The 19,921-nt window shown below is 40.8% G+C and overlaps 1 protein-coding gene across 1 annotated transcript in view; it reads right to left on the bottom strand.

Annotated features, from left to right (window-relative positions):
- The window catches only part of ttll7 (tubulin tyrosine ligase-like family, member 7), a 57,117-nt gene that overhangs the window by 21,586 nt on the left and 15,610 nt on the right, over positions 1-19,921 (bottom strand). Inside the window, exons 9-13 of the mRNA XM_079574377.1 lie at positions 19,390-19,548; positions 7,993-8,087; positions 6,393-6,540; positions 5,549-5,622; positions 1,374-1,509 (exon numbers count right to left, since the gene is read on the bottom strand). Coding sequence (XP_079430503.1) covers positions 1,374-1,509; positions 5,549-5,622; positions 6,393-6,540; positions 7,993-8,087; positions 19,390-19,548 — 612 coding nt within the window. The remainder of the gene's footprint in view (positions 1-1,373; positions 1,510-5,548; positions 5,623-6,392; positions 6,541-7,992; positions 8,088-19,389; positions 19,549-19,921) is intronic.

Here is a 19,921-nt window from a genome sequence, read left to right as displayed (position 1 = left end):
GTGTGTGTGTGTACTCTGAATAAAACTTCCCTTGGCTCCATGTTTCAGCTCTGCCTCATCTTTTGACTGACACATCCATAAAATTCACCACACACTTTTCTCCACAAAAGGACACACAATAACTTAACAAAAAAAAAGGAAAAAAGAAAAAAATACAGGAAGGGCTAGAGACGGCAGTGATAGGTTTGTTGTCACCGAATCTGAAACAGTTTCCAATGACGTCTCTCTCGGCAGCTTTGATATTTATTCTCTAATTTCAATACTTCTGTCAAAAACATCATCATCCATAGTCATCGGCACAATTCAGTTGCCAAAAAGCTGTTCAGCGTTTGTGTGTCGCTCTGATCAATCTCTATGTTTAAACGCTCTACAGTGTCAATCTGTCTTTACAGTTTCTTTTAATGCTTTGTCTTGTGAATGTGAAAATCATACATAGGCTCTTTTTGTCGTATGTTACAGTCTTATTGAATGGGTACTCATTGGAAAAACAATACTCAAGGGGGGAAAAAAAATCTGAGATAAAAATCCAGTAAGACAAAACAAGACTGTCAGAGATCGCCACTATTGTACACTTTCTCTTCCATTTAATCGTCTCTCCGCTCTCCTATAAAGCCACACGGTATGAAAATAAGTTTCCCTTCCCTTTTACAAAGTCTCCTTTTCACTTCTCGCTTCAAAGTTTAGCTAAGGTTACATTCCTGGCAGAACTCGAGAGGCTTTTGCATTTAAATGGATACAATGACTTCCAGTCTTCGACAAATGTTTGTGTGTGGGCTAACCTGAACAATATACAGTGCATTTCCTCCTGCGTGTTTGTCCCTGACTGTCTTTGTCAAAAATAAATGAAATCAACCAACAGGTGATTGCAAGTTTAGGTCTCACTATGTGGGAAATCTAAGACGTCTTTGAAGGAAAAACTGCAAAGAAAGATTCACAACTCTACAACTTTAAAGCACTAGGCTCTATCTGGCCATAAAACAACAATTCAAGTATTTACAGTTTCATATACATGTTCCGGTTCACAGCGAGGGATATTTATTTCCTGTTTGCTGCACACTGAGAAACAAAAGACAGGTCTAACGTTAAGACACATTTTACTTGCTAGCAATTCACTAGCATTTGATTTGGCCAAATAGCAAAAATAGATAACGCCAATCAACTATGAGATGGCCAGTGACGGACAAAAAGGTGTTGTTGTATGAAACATTGCTACAGATATGAAATATACCGCTGCTTTGTGGAGCTCTCCTTGTCACTGTGGCCTGAATGGTAATAGAAATGTGTGCGTGTACGGCATTGTTGTTTGTGCGTCGTCTTCATTACGTGTGTATGTATGTATGCATGCGTGACGGTCGGACCGCTGACATACGTGCCTTCATTCGTTTCAGAGGATTATTCATTTCCTTTTGAAGTGAGGCAGCGCGCCCGGCTAGGAAGGTCTGAAAGGCAGCGGAGAGCAGGCTTTCATACTTCTCCAGCAGCAGCTTGTCATCTGGGGGGTAAATACGTCTGTGGACACATACGCAGCACACGCGTGAGTGAAGTTCTTCGTACAATATATCAGCGGCTGCAGTAAAAGAGAATGGGTGTGAAATAAAAATTAGATACAGTCATTAACTGGGGGAAGGAGTCAATGGCCTACCCTTTCTTAGTTGTGAATGCACAATATTTACAAAGCAATCCATCAGAATTATATGGAGGTGGAAGAAAGAATGTGAAGGTGTTGGCTAAAGAATAGACAGGATGAAGAACAATGGGGAAAAAATTAAGTTAAGATATGGAGTCGCAAAATATAGGATAATGCAACACAACACAGACTATATTAGCGCTCTTCATGTTAGGAAATAAGAACCCGACCCAATAAGCAATGTGTCCTTGCATGTGTCCTTTAGCAGAGTAGAAAATGCCGTTTTAATTAGGTCTGGGAATAGCAAGCATACAGTAGATTTTTTGATACACATTAAAGTTTTACATTTTAAATGGAGAAAAAAGGCGAAAAAGAGTTTGTGAGATTACAATAGGTAAAAAGATGGGGGAATTTTCACCCAACGTGGCAGGTTCAAATAAATAAATTCTAATCCGAACAGGGTTTTATTATGTTTCACCACAATGTTTAGATGGTCAGTGGTGATGTATTTTTAAATCTCCTGCTTTGCCTTTGGACATGTAATAAGATACACCCTTTAGCTAAACGTTGAATGACTGGACTTGGCTAATTAAAAAAAAATACTAACCCAAATGGCCTATTTGTGACAATCTGCTGACATAATGCATTAATGCCTTGCACTTCATCTATAGAGCTATCAGCTATTACTTTACCATTTGTCTTTGCTAATGGGCTTTTTCACATGTTCCACATAGCTTATGTTCCCTCCAGACTAAACTAACAGTGGGCGCTGCTTATGTTGGGTCAGCAGGGATTAGATAAATGCACATACCACCCGAGATATCTCTGAGGTTATCAGAATCCAAACAATGACACAGTATTAATGAAAACAAGCATCAGCAAGCGTGCGGTGTGAAAAGCACGGAATAGTTATTTAAGTCTGACATCATCCAGACTGCTTTCTGGAAAATAATGAAAATTGAAAAAAAAAACACAGCCTCATACAGACAAACTATATAACAAACAAAGGCTGATTCATGGGTTATGCGAACAGTTCATTGTACATATGCATTAAAAAGATGAAGTACAGCACTTACCTTTTATATTTACAGATATTGAGCATTTCATCTTATACTGTAGCTGCTCTGCTTTTACAAAGAGACCTAATTCACCAACAGTAAAGTCCTGAGATGAACTATCTGCTAAATCAGCCCTCCCGTGGCTGCATGGTATCTGCTTAGAATACCTCATCTGAACTCTTCCAATACTTCCTCTTTTATAAGATGCAGATAAAGTGAATTTTAATGCGAGTCTGTCAGTCGTAGTCACTGCTAAATAAGTAAAAATCTGGCAGAACTCACAGAAAAGTATTCATTTTGTGACGTCATCTCTAATCATGCTTAAATTGTTCAAACAAATTTTCCACATCATGCATTATAGGCTAATTATAGGTACCCCAAGCCATGAGCCTAGAGACAGGGCCCCGTTCGTCGGTCGCCCACTGCTCCTACTTTTTACCCCAGTGACATTCAAGGATGGGTCAAATGCAGACCGTATTACAGTACACCTTGACCTACTTTTTGGTTGTGATGAAACAGCAACACAATGTTCACGAGGTTGAATACTGAGTCATTCGCTTGCCTGGAGATGGTTACATCAACTAGAGAGTTACAACAACGTGAACAGGGGTGCCTGGAGCTGAGTCTGGTCAGAGAGTCAGATCATAGGAATATCATTTGTGCAAATAAAACAGTAAAACATGTAACAGACACGATTGTGAATGGAGTACAGGTGCAGAGAATACTCCAACTTATCTTTACTCGTCTAAAGTTGCAGTTGCAGTTTTGGACCAGTGGGGGCTTTAAAGCAGTACTAAGTATTTTGTTTACCTTAATAAATCATTTTTGTAGTCCCTGGGGGGGGTAATGCAAGTGCTTCCTCTCCCCCTAGTGCCTCTGGCCAGAAAACCATGCTTGCAACTTCCTGCCTCCGAGTCGGAGGCCCCAATACACACAAATGGAAACACGAAGAAGAAGCTAGCAGGCTAACGGGCAAAGCTAACTGCAGGTTAGCACCACTTAAACAGTACTTACTGCCAAGTTTGAGCAAAAAAAATATCTTCATTGTGTAATTGGATGTACAATATCCCTCTCTCCCTTTGTCTTTTCTGTCAGCACAGTATTTACTCTCGCGGACAATTAATGAGTAAAAAACCGTATCATGCTACGACACCTGCAGTGGCGCTTATGGAAGGGGCATGAGCTACTTAGTTCTGCTTTAAGGAAGCACTTTAAAACTTTTCAAACAATCTTACTTTAATCTTTTAATCTTTTACTTGTGCTTAGGAAACAGAAACTTAAGTACATGTTTTGTTTTTAGAGCAATACAATTCTGATGCTTGCAGCTGAAATATAACAATAGCTTTAACACAAATCTCCAGCTCCACACTATCCTGACTCCGATGAAACACTTGTAAGCTCTTTCTAATAGCCCTGTGTTAACCATGTTCATTACTTCCACTGCTGTAATAAGACGCGTTAATCAGGCTCGAGTGTGTGACGGCAGGACACCAGTGGAATGCTAAGAGGCCTTTATTAGCGGCACTAGACAGACTTCAGCCTGTCTGATTGACTGGGAGTTGAGCAAAAGAGGAAGGAGGTGACAGCACTTCACGTGGGCTGGCATCTTTCTGACTATAGCCATTCCAGACAAGTGATGAGACAAGAAGTCACTAAGGCTTAGGGAGACTCGTGTGTGTGTGTGTGTGTGTGTGTGCGTGCGTGCGTGAGTGCGCGTGTGTGTGTGTACGGGAGACTTTACAGTCTGGATTTGAAAAGAAAGAGAGAAAATAAAAAAAACTACAGCGAGAGTGTATATTGGATAGAAAATGACCACAGCTGAAAAGAGACAAGAGAGGTTGGACATTAACAATTCATGAGGAACAAGTGGCAAATCCAAACATGGTGCTGCTCTGAGTCGAGCTCTGAGCAGGATCCTCACCATCTATGAGGTGGTTATTAAAAATTCACACAAGTCTTTGAAGATAAAGGCGATTAAATAGAAAACTTGGCATGGGAACATTTAAATGGCTTCTACCTAGGGCCGTGAAATTTGCGCTAATAGCCCTAACATGAATAAAGATGACATATGTAATTCGATTCTATATAGTGAGTACTCAAATTGGCTGGTTATGTGTGAGAAGTTCGAGCGTGGCCAAAGCACAAAAACATAATGCTGTGTGCATGAATTTTTGAGACAGTTGAGTTTTTGAGAGAGCCATTTTAAATCAGTACTAAGTAACTCATGCCTCTAGAGGCCATAAGTGCCACTGCAGGTGTCGTAGCAGGTGTTACGTTTTTTTTACTCATTAATTGTCTGTGAAAAGTGTATTTCACTACGCTGACAGAAAAGACAAAGGGACATTGTGCCATAACTCAATGACACAATGGAGATCTTTTTTTTTCAATCAAACTTGTCTCTAAATACTGGCGCTAGCCCGCAGTTAGCTTTGCCCGTTAGCCTGTTAGCTTCTTCTTCGTGATTCCATTAGTGTGTATTGGGTTATCTGGGTCGGAGGAGGGAAAGCTGCAAGTGTGGTTTTCTGGGCAGAGACACCAGATGGAGATCGTCCCATTAACACTTGTATTACCCTCAGAAAGACTACGAAAAGAAGAAGAAGTAACTTAGTACTGCTTTAAACTTTGCTATTACACACTCAGTACATTTCATCCCTCTTTTGTGCTCAGTGTTCTTACTTGGGACTCTCAAAATATTTTGGATCTGTGTGTTTGTTATATACCCACAGTAACATAATTTATTCCCCAGAGAGGTTGCTGATCGGAAGATGACCCCAAAAAGAAAAGAAAGAATTGTCACGCATTTTGAAGGGTGGGGTCCCAGACAACAGAGCACCCTCCGCACCATCTACATTCCCAGCCTTACCTGTAGTTCCCAAGATGTGCCCTTTCATGTTCCTCTCTGGATAGTTGCTTGCGGACCTGCGCCAGTCTCTCTTTCTGTAACAACAACCAAATAGACCATAAAAGAATAGTTCTGGAGTAGCAGAAGGATTTACCAAGCATCCAAATGTGGCGAGTTCACAGTGAATCAGACTAATACAGTAAATCACAATCATTTATTTATTGCAAGTGTTTATATTGTTAAATATCTAAAAAGAAAACATGTGTCTTTACTGCGAGCAGACTTTACTCTGTTCGGTAACTTGAAATGTTCTACAGTACAGCTTTAGTGACAGATCTTTTCACGTCTACACGAATATATGAGACCTTTCAATCTTATTGTGTCAGTTTATAAAAAGCTAATGCCAAAAACTTGTGGATTTTACTTGTCAGACAAAGCAAAGGGGCATTTGAACATTTTCACTGTAGAGTCATCAAGCGTTATGCATAAAATTATAGAGTAAATCCTTTCAAAACTACATCTGGTAATGCATTAAAAGAGGAGGCAGTTCCTTTTTTAAACATAGTACTAGCGCTCCATCTCTTCACTGATTACCCCTGGAAATGATCAAAAGGCTAATCAAAGTGGGCGGGAAGCGACGCACAAGGATGGGCCACTTGTATGTTCTCAAAGACAAAAAATTCAATTACTTTACAAATCGCAGAAAAATATACCTATAGTTAAATATGTGAAGGAAACGCTTCTTAATTGTCCCAAACTACAATGGATAAATCAGAGCGGGCATTACAACCACCTTGCTATTTTTTGGTCATATTGTTCCAGTCCTGCCTAATATTTCTTGCTGCAAACACTTAATCCCTCTTACCAGCTCCTCTCTCCTCCGCTCCAGTGTGTGTCGCTGCTTTTCCCAATCAGAAGAGGCGGCAGAGAGTTTCTTCATGGAACCATGTCCATACAGCCGTCTTTGAGCCTCAGCCTTCTGCTGCGCCAGATTCCGCTTTTTGTCACTCGCTCTATTACAAAAAGGCCACAAATTACCATTGTCACTTTAATATTGTTTTGTGCCCTTTTCGCATATACACATTCACATCACATGCATGCAAAATCTACTAATATTACACAGACGCAGCCTCACAAACTGCAAATGATGAACAGACAAGAGGCCAAGTGCAGTTTGGGCAAAAAGGGCAATTCACTTTGGTCGATCACTGGCCCTTTAAATTGGTTATTGAGTGCAGTTGAGGAGCTGAGGTTTATCAATGTCTATGCCCGGCTGGGTCCTGATTGATCCCGCGTTGATACAGTTGAACTTGTGAGTCCAACCAAAATTATAGAGCCCTTCCTATAGGGACACAAAGCCATTTCTGCACAAGGGGAACTGTGAGAGAGGCAGAACAAAGGCCTTATTCACATAAATTGTTTGTCCATAGTGGAAAGAGCTCAGTACCGCCTTTGATGGCCCAAAGCTATTTATTTGCCAAGAAATAATCAAATCTCCCCTTTTAATCTGTAGGAAAACAGCAAACATCAGCTGTATAACAAATCATTTCAGTGGGAGATGTGTTTGCAAAGACGACGAAGAGACTTTTTCCTCCTAGAAGACTGCCCTGCGCTGCACGCACGAGTAAGATCTATGGGGCACGGTGTAATTGATCCATGTGTGTTTCTTCATGTGTACTCTGTGAAGTCGGGACTATATTTAGAGCATGTAAGAGGAGGGACAAACGCAAAGAGCAATAGAATAAAAACAAGGAGAGTTCCCGAGGTCTGGTGTGTGATGATCAATCAATGGAGAGAGGCCCACTGTAGACTATAGCCAGGGGACAGACCTTACACACATGGAAAAACTATATGAAAAATACATTAGAATTAGATCCAGGACTGGTGGCAGCGTGTTGTAAACAAGCAAACAGCGAAACAAAGTAAAAGGAACATCACAGAAAGCCCCATGCCGAGCAAAGAAAACAATGTGGACTCTTGAAACATAAATAGCATAACTTTCAGGTAAAAAAAAAAAAAAAAAAGTGAGCCATTCAAGCAGCGGCTGTGATTGAAGAATGCACAAAGCGTGAGATAAGAGGCAAGGCTTTGTACCGCGGCCATTATCCGCCTTTGTATTCAGCGCGGCAACACCGGCACACATTTACAAGGACAGTGTTTTTGCCCAAAAAAAAAAAACATAACCCAGACTCGTGTTCATGTTTCACTGCCAAAATGTTCACAACTGTGGCGCAAACTAAAAGCGAGATAAAAAAGACCCAATTGTGTTGCGTCAAATTAATCCCGAAGTATTGAAGCTGGTTGAGAAAGTGAAAAATAATGGAATTGATTGGAATCTTTAAACATTCGCAGGCCTTTAAAACAAAACCCTCTGAGCTTTTCTCGCTTCTGAACGTGATTCCTAATAGGCTCCAGGTTGGAAACTTCACTTGAATGCTTATGTGCGGGAGCAGGAAGGGCAGTACCTGATGTTGAGGAGTTGGAGAGCGTTGAGCAGCACACCTTTCTTCACATCGTAATCAATCCTCTGATCAGTACCAAAGCTTGGGGCACGATTGATCTGCGTGGGGATGAGAATGGAACAAGACATTTTAGCGATATGTTGGTTTTCTTTAGAATAAACCCTTTCGGACAACACATAGGGCTTTAAAACTAGTGCAGATAGATGTACGTAAGAAGGGCTGCAAATTTGAGAAAAGAAATCTGTCTTGAATATTACGTTTAAAGCAGTACTCTCGCCCTAGAGGCCATAAGCGACACTGCAGGTGTCATAGCATGTTGCGTTTTTTTACTCATTAAATGTGCGTGAGAGTAAATACTACGCTGACAGAAAAGACAAAGGGAGAGAGGGATATTGTACATCCAATTACACAATGGAGATAATTTGTGTGACTCAAACTTGGCTGTAAATACTGTTTAAGTGGCGCTAGCCTGCAGTTAGCTTTGCCCGTTAGCCTGCTAGCTTCTTCTTCGTGATTCCAATAGTTTGTACTGGTGGCTCCAACCTGATGCCACCAATTGTGGTTTTCTGGCCAGGCAGGGATGAAAGAGGGACTATGAAAAGGATTTATTAAGGTAACAAGTTACTTAGCACTGCCTTAAAATATCATTGTGAAAATGGAACAAAGCATTTCAAAGCTGCAAATTCCATTCAATTAAAACAAAAAATGTTTTTTGCTTCCATCAAATTGTGTCAAAATAAGATATACATAAAAAAAAAAGGCTAAAATGAAACAAAAATGTAGAAAATTGTGGCCATCTACACTTTTTTTAAGGTCACCATGCATTTTTGTAAATCTCAGTGTTGTTTATACAGTGGTAGAGAATGCCAATTTTTCACTTCAAGGAACCAAGATAAAGCACAACCATACACTCGGAGCGCGGGGATCAAAACGGCTACATTTTGAAAGCTCTAGAAGTAGAAGTAGTAGAAGAAGTAGCAGTGGCACTTCAAACTTCCTGCATTTCACTGTCTTAATGCTTTGAAGCAAAGACAAACCCGTTCACCAAACTTACTGTGTCAAAAATGTCATAAGTGCTATACGTTTAAACCTGGAATTTGCATACGTGCACCTGCTACAGCTCGCATATCAAGGCACAGCATCTCCATCTACACCAGTAATCTCTTTGTAAGCGTGAGCAAATTACCCCAGCTCACCACCGTGGCATATACACTCCCCCCCATTCAAAGAGAGTCAACTGAACGGGAACGGAGTAAGCCACCTATGATTTAAGGTACAAAAAAAAGCATCTATCACCGAGGGAAAAATATCAGGAGCAGCTTTCCTTGCTAGATCCTCTTCCAACTGGGTGCAAGGTATTCAGATATCTATTATTACACCTGACACAACAAATCAATTGTTCCTTTATGCTCTTTGTTGCCTCTCTCTCCCTCTCTTCTCCCAGGTGAGAATGAGATTGCGTGCTGACAACAGAGAGACCAGTAAACGCTGAGCGGTTGTGAATGCACAGGTTATTCTAATATCTCCCCGATGACGGCGCTTCAAATGCTGGAGCAACAGATGCCCATCAAAAGGCCACCTCACCTCCCTTTGATAAACCTAGATAGCAGAGATAAATCCGGTAATTCCATTCAGATTATCCTCCCGCCTGTTTCCCTTTCATACGGGGACAATGAGGCTCAGTCATGTTATTGGATTGTAAATTGCTTTAATAAAAATGCACAGATTGAATCAGTGTGAATGAATACATGCAGGGTTTACCGTTAGCACAAAGGTGTTATCAGATTAGCTACATACAGTATATAGCATAATCTACTCTAGAGGCTACAGTGCAAAAAGTATAGCTATTACAGTCTTATAGGATTTTCTAAGCTTAAGATATAAAATGCTTAAAGGAATAGGCCACCGTTTTTATATATTAAGATATGTTCTTACCTCACTTTAGTCGAGTTAATATATCCCCGTCTGGTCATTGTCCGCGCGCTCTGTCACGCAAACGGAGCACATACGCAGCCTCTCCCATATGTGACATAGCTCCGAAAAAGCTCACGATAGAAGCTACCAAGCTCTTCCACGTGTTCCCTATTTAAATAAAGTTACGTGAAGTGTTTTCATGCGAAGTATATTTACACAGAAATGTAACGTGTCGATTTTATAAGCAAATAAAAAGGGGGACTTTATTGTGAGGCGTAATGATACGAGGAGTAAAACGTCCGCGCAGTAACTCCTAAAGGTTATTGACGGAAGTGAGCGGGGGAAGTCTTTAGGAGTTACTACGCGGACGCTGTGCTCCTCGTATCATTACGCCTCACAATATAGTCCCCCTTTTTATTTGCTTATAAAATCGACACGTTACATTTCTGTGTAAATATACTTCGCATGAAAACACTTCACGTAACTTTATTTAAATAGGGAACACGTGGAAGAGCTTGGTAGCTTCTATCGTGAGCTTTTTCGGAGCTATGTCACATATGGGAGAGGCTGCGTATGTGCTCTGTTTGCGTGACAGAGCGCGCGGACAATGACCAGACGGGGATATATTAACTCGACTAAAGTGAGGTAAGAACATATCTTAGTATATAAAAACGGTGGCCTATTCCTTTAAGACTTAATAACACATAATACAGTTTCAGTATCAGTAACTTCAAACATACTTCCATGTGTTGCTCAATAGCCAGGGGTTTAGACTGAAGCACATATGCGGGGCACTTTGACGGACTCAAGCATTGTGAGTTTGCCTTTTGTCCCGACAATTTGCTGAATGTTTCTACCCGCTGAATGGTCCTGTTATACCAAAACCTTTCCTAAAACAAACATATTTTATGTCACAGAAATGATAACTGACAATAGTAAAACTCAAACTGTATCAATTTTGGATTTTAAACGCCTTGTGCTGACAAAGCAAGTATAAGTGTCTGTAAGCATTTTTAGCACATTCCTGTCCTGCTATCCTGTATCCAGTTGGATACAATAGAGCAAAGGCACACATGCAGCACAGCGGCCAATCATGTGAGGCGAGAGTGTTTACAAAACCAACGACGGGCCAATGGGAACTTTTAACGTAATTTTATAGACCTTGCTGTGACCAATCAGAAATCATGGTGAAAAGTAGTGAAAGCTCAGTGAGAAAACCATTTATACGAATGGAAGTGTGTTCAAAAAGGTTGCATGGGAACACTGCACCTCCAGATTCTAAACTACCATTACTAATCCGAACACAAAGGTCTCCCTGTACTGTACTTGAGACTCAGAACACCATGCACTGTAACACCACATTTATTAACATCACAACTAAGCATCGCGTCCACCTGAAAACATATCTTGAGTTGAGTTGGTTTATTTGTATTTTTTCTGCATATTTTGCATTGTAAATATAATAAGTAAAGGAGGAGCTGCGCGAACATTTTGTCTTGGAAGTAGTAAAAGTAGCAGTAGTGCAGTAGAAACCTTTGTAGCAACCAGCCGGACACGCACGGGAGAGGATTCAGCCGAGCTTCATCTCGAACGGTGACCGTGTATGGCCATCGCTTTTTTTTCTGTGTGTGCATCCAGCAATGTGTGCGTTTTTGTTCACCCTGTCCATTTATCAGGAGGAGCTGGAGTGAGGTGATAAATGTCCACCAGAGCAAAGAGAGAAAAAGAAAAAAAAAACACAGCGATCTCACCGTTATTTCACTCAATACAGCCCACAATACATCCCTGTGTGCACTGCGAGGGACTTTCAACCTATACCGTCTGAAAAAAAAAAAGGCCTACAAAGGAACAGAGGCGAAAGGTCTGTTTTCATTTAAAGCGCTCCGAGGTTTTGACAGCTCCGATGGAAAGAGTATAGCTTCAGAGAGCAGCGGTAGCCTATAGGTAACAGCGTGACTGGCAGTGATCCGGGCGACGCTTGTCTTGTTACTTGTCTTCATTCGGGGTTTGATTTGTGGTGTCAGGCTGTCACGTGCAGGACTGGCACCCACTGTCTGCCTCTCACTTCACTTCCTCCATGTTGCATGTGCAGCTGTACCCCAATGTGTTTAGCATATCATGTTCAGGTTAGAATTAAGAGTCAGCTGAACATGTATACAATACACTTGAATCGTACCATTTGCTTCTTGATCAAATAAATAGATATAACATTCTTGTCAATCTGTAGCCATGCACAACACTGGAATACACATCACTCAGTCCCTCCAGACTCCTCCTAATCTATTGCTGTCTTCCTTACGTTCACATCTCTACAGACTGAGGAAGTTAGACCAGGCTGATCCTAATGAACCCCTGCAGGCTCCAAAAACCCTGATTTCCCTAAGTGACTCTGGCACTCTTAAAGGCCCTCGGTCGCTCCAAGACGCATTCAATAAAAATGTCAGATGAAAAGATTAGAAACTCCTTTTTACTCTTTTTGCTTTGATTCACTTCAGCACCAGCACTGCATCAGCGAAGCCCAAATATCATGCAGTCAGACAAGCAGCATGAACACATGAGGAAATAAAGAATCACTGTGTAATTTTTCACAGAGCGGCGCTATCATCTTCAGATCATTCATTAAAGGTAGCCCAGCTCAGAAGTGAGGCCGTGGGCAATTTGGTCCAATTGGGTTGCTTTATTTGTTCCAGATGGGAGTATGTGGCTGTGGTTGATGTCAAACTGAACAACATTTCATATTTTCAAGCTTTATGTGCTATAATATCAGAAACTACCATATTAAAAATAATATAGCCAATGTTTGAATTTTTTTTTTTAACATAATGAATCAAGTGACTTAGTAATCGTTCAATCCATCAATAATCGTGTCTTTGACTTGCATTACCACTTTGCCTCTGTGCCCTCGTTTGAGCCTCCTTTGTCCCAAAATAACAGCTCTACTGCCATGGATCAACACCAATCAGCTGCTTTCTTTCACCAACAAATTGCTTTACCCCATCGACATCTTTCCTGTGTCTGGTGTCCTCGCCAGACAAGTGCAAGGGGCTGTCGGTGATTAATCGGTTCAGAAAAACGAGGCGCTCTTATTATTCCTGGCAGAGTGTAAACAACCACTGCTTTGACAGGGCACCCCCACTTCTGCCCCGTACACTCAAGGGTATCAGCACAGTTCAACCGCTGTCAGAATGGACTGTTTGTTGCCACACAATGAGGGAACGAGAGAGAGAGAGAGACAGGGGGAGAGAGAGACGGAGGCAGGAGTAGCCGAGCGACAGAAAGACAGACAGCTGGTTGCCCGGTTAAGTCGTGCTCCTGTTTCAGTCGTCGTATCAATCACTGTTTTGTTCTTTGGCTGGAGTTTTACTGGTCTAGGCACACACAGGGAAACTCTAGCTGAGCAGAATGAGATACCAGTAAAGGTCTTGAGAGTGAGAGGGGACAAAGATTAGTATTAACTACCAGTCCAGTTGACCTTTCTGAAAGCAAAACCTTGACTTTGTTTTATGTTTAGGTTAGAGATGAAAAGTCTTGATTTGGTACATAAAATTTGACACTACCCGATATATACAGTTTTGTTTAGACTATATTTACATTACTGAATTATGGGACAGCATAATATAACATTTTGTAAACAGCAAGCAACGTTTTCTTCTTTCTTTTCTTTTTCTTTTTTTTTACTTTATTTGAGTAGATTACGGGAAAAAATAACAATAGCAATTTATATTATTATACATTTTTGGTAGCAAAGCTGTATAAAGAAGCAACACAACTAAGAGTATAAGAAAACTAGATATAGCAATAGTGGCAAATAGTCGTTTTTTTCTTTGAATCAAATAAATTCCTGAGGTTGATTTACTCTTAATGTAAGAAAAGCTAAGTACTTTCTCTTCTTATAACACAGCCCAATGGATTTAGCCATAATGATAGTGCTGACTAGCCTGAATGCCAAACTTTGTTATATTTTGAGCAGATACAAAGGCATGACCTTTGTGTGAAAAGTGGTGCAGGTATGCAAATACAATTCAACTATATGTCCTGCATAACAGCATTTTGCAAAAGAAAAGCCCCCGAAGCAACTCGCAAACATGCAAGCAGAATGTTTTTTCTTCCTATACCCTTTTAAACCCACTCACACACATATGCATTATGTGCCAGTCCAAAATCCATATATGAACACAAACCCTCCACCGCTGCCATACACGCCTGATGATAAATGACTAAATGTTGGGGTGCGTTTTCAGCTGCCCCACATACGAGGCCCGTGCGCACCTAATTTGATACTTATTCCATGAAATAGTCATGTTGGGGGAAAATGGATGTGGATAGAGACAGACAGTGCCATACATCATTCTAATTATTCTTTAATAAACCTCTTACCATGCCCAAAAAGACAGCTAACGGCTAACTCCTGCCACCTAGGGTTCAACTGAGGAAAAAACATTTCCTCCAAGGAAGAAAGATTTGAGAGGTTTCCACAAAGAGACAAAGATAAATGGATAAATGAATGGAACAAATGTAAATCAATAATAAATCTCAGTCTCAAGCTTAAATACAATTGCATCCATACTCTACAACAGCTTCTCAATTTGCACTTTTGTGGCATAGGTTTTAGTAGAAGCAGCATTTAGAAAACTCAAGGTTATGTTGACTTCAGAATGACAGAGAATCACTTTAAAACAACAGTGGCACTACTGAAGACAAAGATACAGAGCTGGACTGAAGACGACATGGGGTGATGAACCAGTTAGCAGGAGGGTGAGAGATCAGCTCGGTTGCAGCTTGTTGGTCTGTTGTCACATCCAGACAGAAACTAACAAAGTGGAGCCACAGGAGACCTACAAGGCGCCCTCATTAGACACTTTACAGACCACATTCCACTGTAACCACTGCCACAAACCAAAGGGGGTCACAATTCAACATTAAAGATAATTCACAATAATCGAAATTAAGGAAGAAGACACCAATGAGAGGGTGCATTAATTACTATTTCTATCTATAATCCTATTGCAAATAACAAACCACTAATTGGTCGACTTTTAAGTTCTTTGACCACACTGGATTCAAGGTGAAATAACGGAGAAGGACTACCCTTAACAGACAAAGTCAAATGAAAAACAAACAAGGCTAAGCATAGGGGGTGAGGAGGAGTTCACATCACATTAGTTTGAAATAGTAGTAGTCACTATAACATGTGTTTCTCATGGCAGGGCGACAACGGCGAAACAAAGAATTCCTCTAGTGTCGCCTGCCTCCAATTCGGTACAGGAAAACCACATGAAAACAATACATTCCTTGTGTGGTGTTCAATTTCAGCTTGTTAGAGGCAGAGAATTTAAAGCGTTTCTGTATTTATGTTCCCGTTTGTCCTTCTCCATCACACCAAACATTTCTCCCATTCCCCTCACTCCATCTGTTATTATTGGTCATGGTGCCGTGTACAGTATAGGCTGGGGGTGCAGGTGTGATCATGCTGTCATAACGCGATATTGCCGTGACACAGTGCTGGTCCGCAATTTCAGAGTGCCACATGATTTTGGACTTTATAAATCAAGACTGCATCATTAAAATGGATGTCCTTGCCTGAGTGGTGCTGCTTTGCTTTGACTGTTGGGTTACAAAGCTGATAATAATAGGGGTTAGGGTTAGTTATTGAATACTACAGTAATAAAGTCCACTTCAATCTTCGCAAGGCAACATGCAGCTCATACGTAGAAGGAACGGCTTTGATTTAGGGATTAAGGGTCAAATTCTACTTTTTAGATGTGAGAAGAATGCAAGTCAATGTGGAGTTGCCCAAAACACACTTAATATACAACGTGTGCATGTGAAGTGAAGAGCACGCTGAATGAAACGCCTCTCCCAATACAAGACACAGATGCCGTCTGGCCGACTTTAATGAAAGTGAACGTCTCTGGTTTCCGTATGTGAGTGTGTATGCGTGTGTGTGTGTGAGCCCCAAATGTAGCTCTGATGTTTTCAATGTCAATGGGAGCCAAAACTTGTGTTGAAAACCCAGATGAATTAAGATAAGGATCACACAAAAGCCTGTCTCTTTGCACCTACTCCTCTTTCCTTACTTTAGTCAAGTGTACAATGGAACCGCTTGATACCTGCTGGAGTTTAGGAAGCGCCACTATTGCCGTCTCCGTTTCCACCCATGAGACAAGCTATTTAGCAGGTGTGCACTGGTCCTTCTTGGCATTTGCATTATCAGTGAGGGGCGCACTTGCTTTGAATTTTAAAAAGCAAACTTGTCCGTAAGATCGGTCACATTATCTAGAATAGATGACTGGTGGTAAGAAAAGGTGCACAGGAGCAGAGCGGTTTGCATTCCCGTCTTCAAACAATAATACATACATTTCTGAGTGATCGCTGAGTCTGCAGGCCAACTGTCCAAAGTCCTGTTGTTTTAAATTGGGAGATTAAATTGCCATTAGAGGAGAAATAAGGAAGTGAATAGATGTCAGTGCATGTGCATTTCTTTTCAGCCCAGAGAACTGTCCTGTTCAAGTTGCATCACGTCTAAGGCCCATAGTTACTGAAGAAGGCGGACAGTTATAGACCGAAGCGTCCCAATTCCCTATGAGCTCCTGCACCAACGGTAGAGAAAAACACACACACAAAATCTATAGGGCTAATACCACTTGACACTTTCTTTTATACGATACCATCTAACCTTCAGGTATCCGACTGGCTCGGAGTTTACACAGGTTGAACATTCATTTCCTGCCGGGACGTTTGCAGGCCCAACAACCAACTGTGACATTTGAAAGAGTAAGACAGAGAGACGGTGCCGGAACAGCGGTCTGGGTAAAGCCCCAGCGAGCCGTGGCATTGTATAATTGACAGTGACACGAATATGGAAACTCAAGATGCAACGTCCAAAAAATGTAAGGCAACACTGAAATACAGATTCTGCCTCAACGTCATTCGAAAGACCACTGGTGACAAAAGGGGGAAGTGAAAAATAAGCTGATTTATATATATATGGATATGGCAGCCACTGCATTTGTTAAATTGGTTGAACGGACAGCATTTGACAAGTTAGCGGTACTTTTTACTTTTTCAGTAAAGTATCTGTCAGCAATATGTTTTCCATATTTCAAGCTACAGTGGAAAACCATTGAGGATAATTAATTAATTAAAAAAATAATTAAAACCATTGAAACAAAACAAACTAACAAAAAAGGCCTACAGAGGGAAAGAGTTGAAAAATACTAGGTATCATCATGTCTTCACTGAGTAAGGATGTTGACAGATTAAAATGTTATAAAAGTTATTTCCAGAGCCTTGCAGAATGGAAATGGAGGTCTGCACTTGTTACTATCCCCTGACTAATCAGTTAAATTTTGGGAAATAAATGATTGTGGCCGTAAATGTTGCGTGAAAGAGAAGCAGGGCTGTGTGAGTGGGTTGTTAATTGATGAGGGTTATAGAGTGTTGCTGGTAGCACAGGGGGGATCATTACCACTGGAGTGGAACAACTGCATTTACGGCTGTTTGCCACGTCTTGTACACATTTACATGCACACACGCACAACAACAAAAAATCCCCCCAAAAAACTGTCAGAGCTTAAGCATTTAATAGCAAATTCTGTCAGCCTTTTGTCATGCAATGCACAAAACAAACTGGAAAAATGCAGTCTCAACAAGCGCAGATTTTGAAAACATGTTCTTAAAATTTTAAGTTTGCCTAACATTAAATATATATTCTGTGATATGATTCTCCAAAAAAGTATCCTTGACACTGCTTTGTATATTTACATTATTTACAAGAATCATGCACATTCTTTTGTTTTTGTATTCTTTTTAACAAATTACATCCAGAAGCTTTAGGTATAGCAATTATAACATTTTACAATAGTTCTTCTTAAACACGCCACCAAACTTTCACCCAATTTCTGTTCGAATCAGGCACTACTGAAAAAAACTAGATTTATTTTGGGTTGGCATGATAGGAAAAAACAAACAATTATCCCGGAGGCATTTCCCATCCTTGAGTCAATTTGAGGGAAAAGGGGGGAAAGGCGCACAGCCACTTTGGGTTAAAGGATTTAGGTCACGCTTTAACTGACTGCCTGACATGGGGAAGGTGGGAGAGAAAACCTGGAGTGGACTACCTGAAAGCAGCATGTCTAACAAGTGGGAGACTGACAGTGTGCGTCTTACGAGTCAACATGCTGCCCTGACCTATATTCTGTACAATACAAGTGTGTCCCCACTGAGACATATAGATAAGTAGGGGTGTGTAATAGTGCACACAGACATGTAATTGTGCCGTATGAGGCTGAGCGTCTCATGCCAGTATGTATGAATGCTTCCTTGATTGTACATTGGAGCACGCCTCGTTTTCTTCAGAGGTGCATAAATACATACTTGAGGCGGCCGTGTGGGTGTTGTGCACATGTTACTGTGCACCAAGGAAGGCCCGTGTGAGTGAAATACATTGACGCTTCTGCTTTATTCTGTCGGTGTCAACAGCCTCACCCTCTCCTCTGTCTAATGGCACTGTGCTTCAGTTTAGAAGGAGCAAAGGAGAAGCTGGGACAAGCGGGGCTCCTCACAGCAGATCCTCCCTGAATGACAATACGCAGTGTATATAGATACAGATAGTCCTATGCGCAAAAGTGACAGCATAATCAGGTAATAACATAAATTGTGCGTTTTTCTTTACTGTTGCACTATGAGGTTTGTTTCAAGCATTAAAAAAAAAATGTATTATTATTAGTATTATTATCATTATCTCAGCATTTGAGCTTGTTTGTTCACCAGTGGCCAAACAGGTCCTTCATTTTTGGCTCAGGTCTTCAGCCAAGGACTCTTCGAAGCAAGCATGCCGTCTTTTGTATTTCTTTGGCACTGACTCTGCAAGGGAGTTTATCCAGTTGCTCTTGGAGCCCTTTCGCGACAGCTCCTAAAGCTCTGAATACTATTGGCATCACTCGAGTTTAGGTGTTGAACATACGCTTGATTTCAATCTCCAGATCTCGATACTTTGTGATTTTCTCGGCTTCTTTTTTAAAGATAGCCACGTCTATCAAATAGTGTGTCTGTAGGGATGGTCATGTCCCGCATCAGTACACAGTCACCACTGTCAACCACTTTTTTAGTTTAGTGTTCGTATTATTATTATTATTATTATTATTATTATTATTATTATTATTATTATTATTATTATTATTATTATTATTATTATTATTATTATTATTATTATTATTATTGCTTTGAATTCTAATTAAGTATAAAAAAATACTATTGCTTTTTGTTTTTTTCATACATTTAGACATCTATTCATCCAAACTAACTTCTATACAAACAAAATACTGCTTAAAAAATATTATAAAAAGTCTAAAAAAAAAAAGGGCATTAAAAAAAATCATCAGATGTATTTATTTTTTTATGAATTCTCAGTTACTTTGGAAGCTCATGCAACCACAACTTGCATGACACAAAGTGGATTTAATCTCCTCCTTTCTTTTTCCTTACCTCCAAAAGCCAGGGTTTGAGTTTGCGGTCCAGAATGATGTCGAAGCCCAGCACCTCGAAGCAGACGCTGTCGCTCCCTGGTGGCTGTCCGGGGCGGCACATGCGGTAGGCGTGCAGCACGTGAGGCTCGGCCACAATCAGCGTCTTCACCACAAGCTCCTGAAAATAAACAGCAAAGCACAATTACACAGGCAAAAGTAGAAATAATGGTTTATGGCATTGGTTTTTACTCCCAGAATTTCATTTTCACAAGTATTGAGCAACAAAAAAGCAGTTTTTTGCCACACAAAAGTCTCTGCAAAAACCTGTCCTACATCACACCAGTTAGGGTTCACACAGAGCCTGCAGTTTGCCGGGTCTCGTTTGACCGCTGGGTACAGGAGACTGAGAGCCATAGTAGTCTGGCCTCAGACTGATAAGGCAAATGGCCCCGCTTCTGTTTTTTTTTTTTTTTTTTTTCCATCAAGGCTGTCTGTCGCACTTCCATCCACCAGTCCATCCATTTCCCAGTGTGACCCTAAGGCTGCCCAGT

This window comes from Gobius niger (genome assembly GCF_951799975.1).
Source record: "Gobius niger genome assembly, chromosome: 17".
NCBI classification, from domain to species: Eukaryota; Metazoa; Chordata; class Actinopteri; order Gobiiformes; family Gobiidae; genus Gobius; species Gobius niger.
The sequence above is the reverse complement of the archived record's forward strand: the minus strand, read 5'-3'. Positions and strand labels throughout refer to the sequence as shown.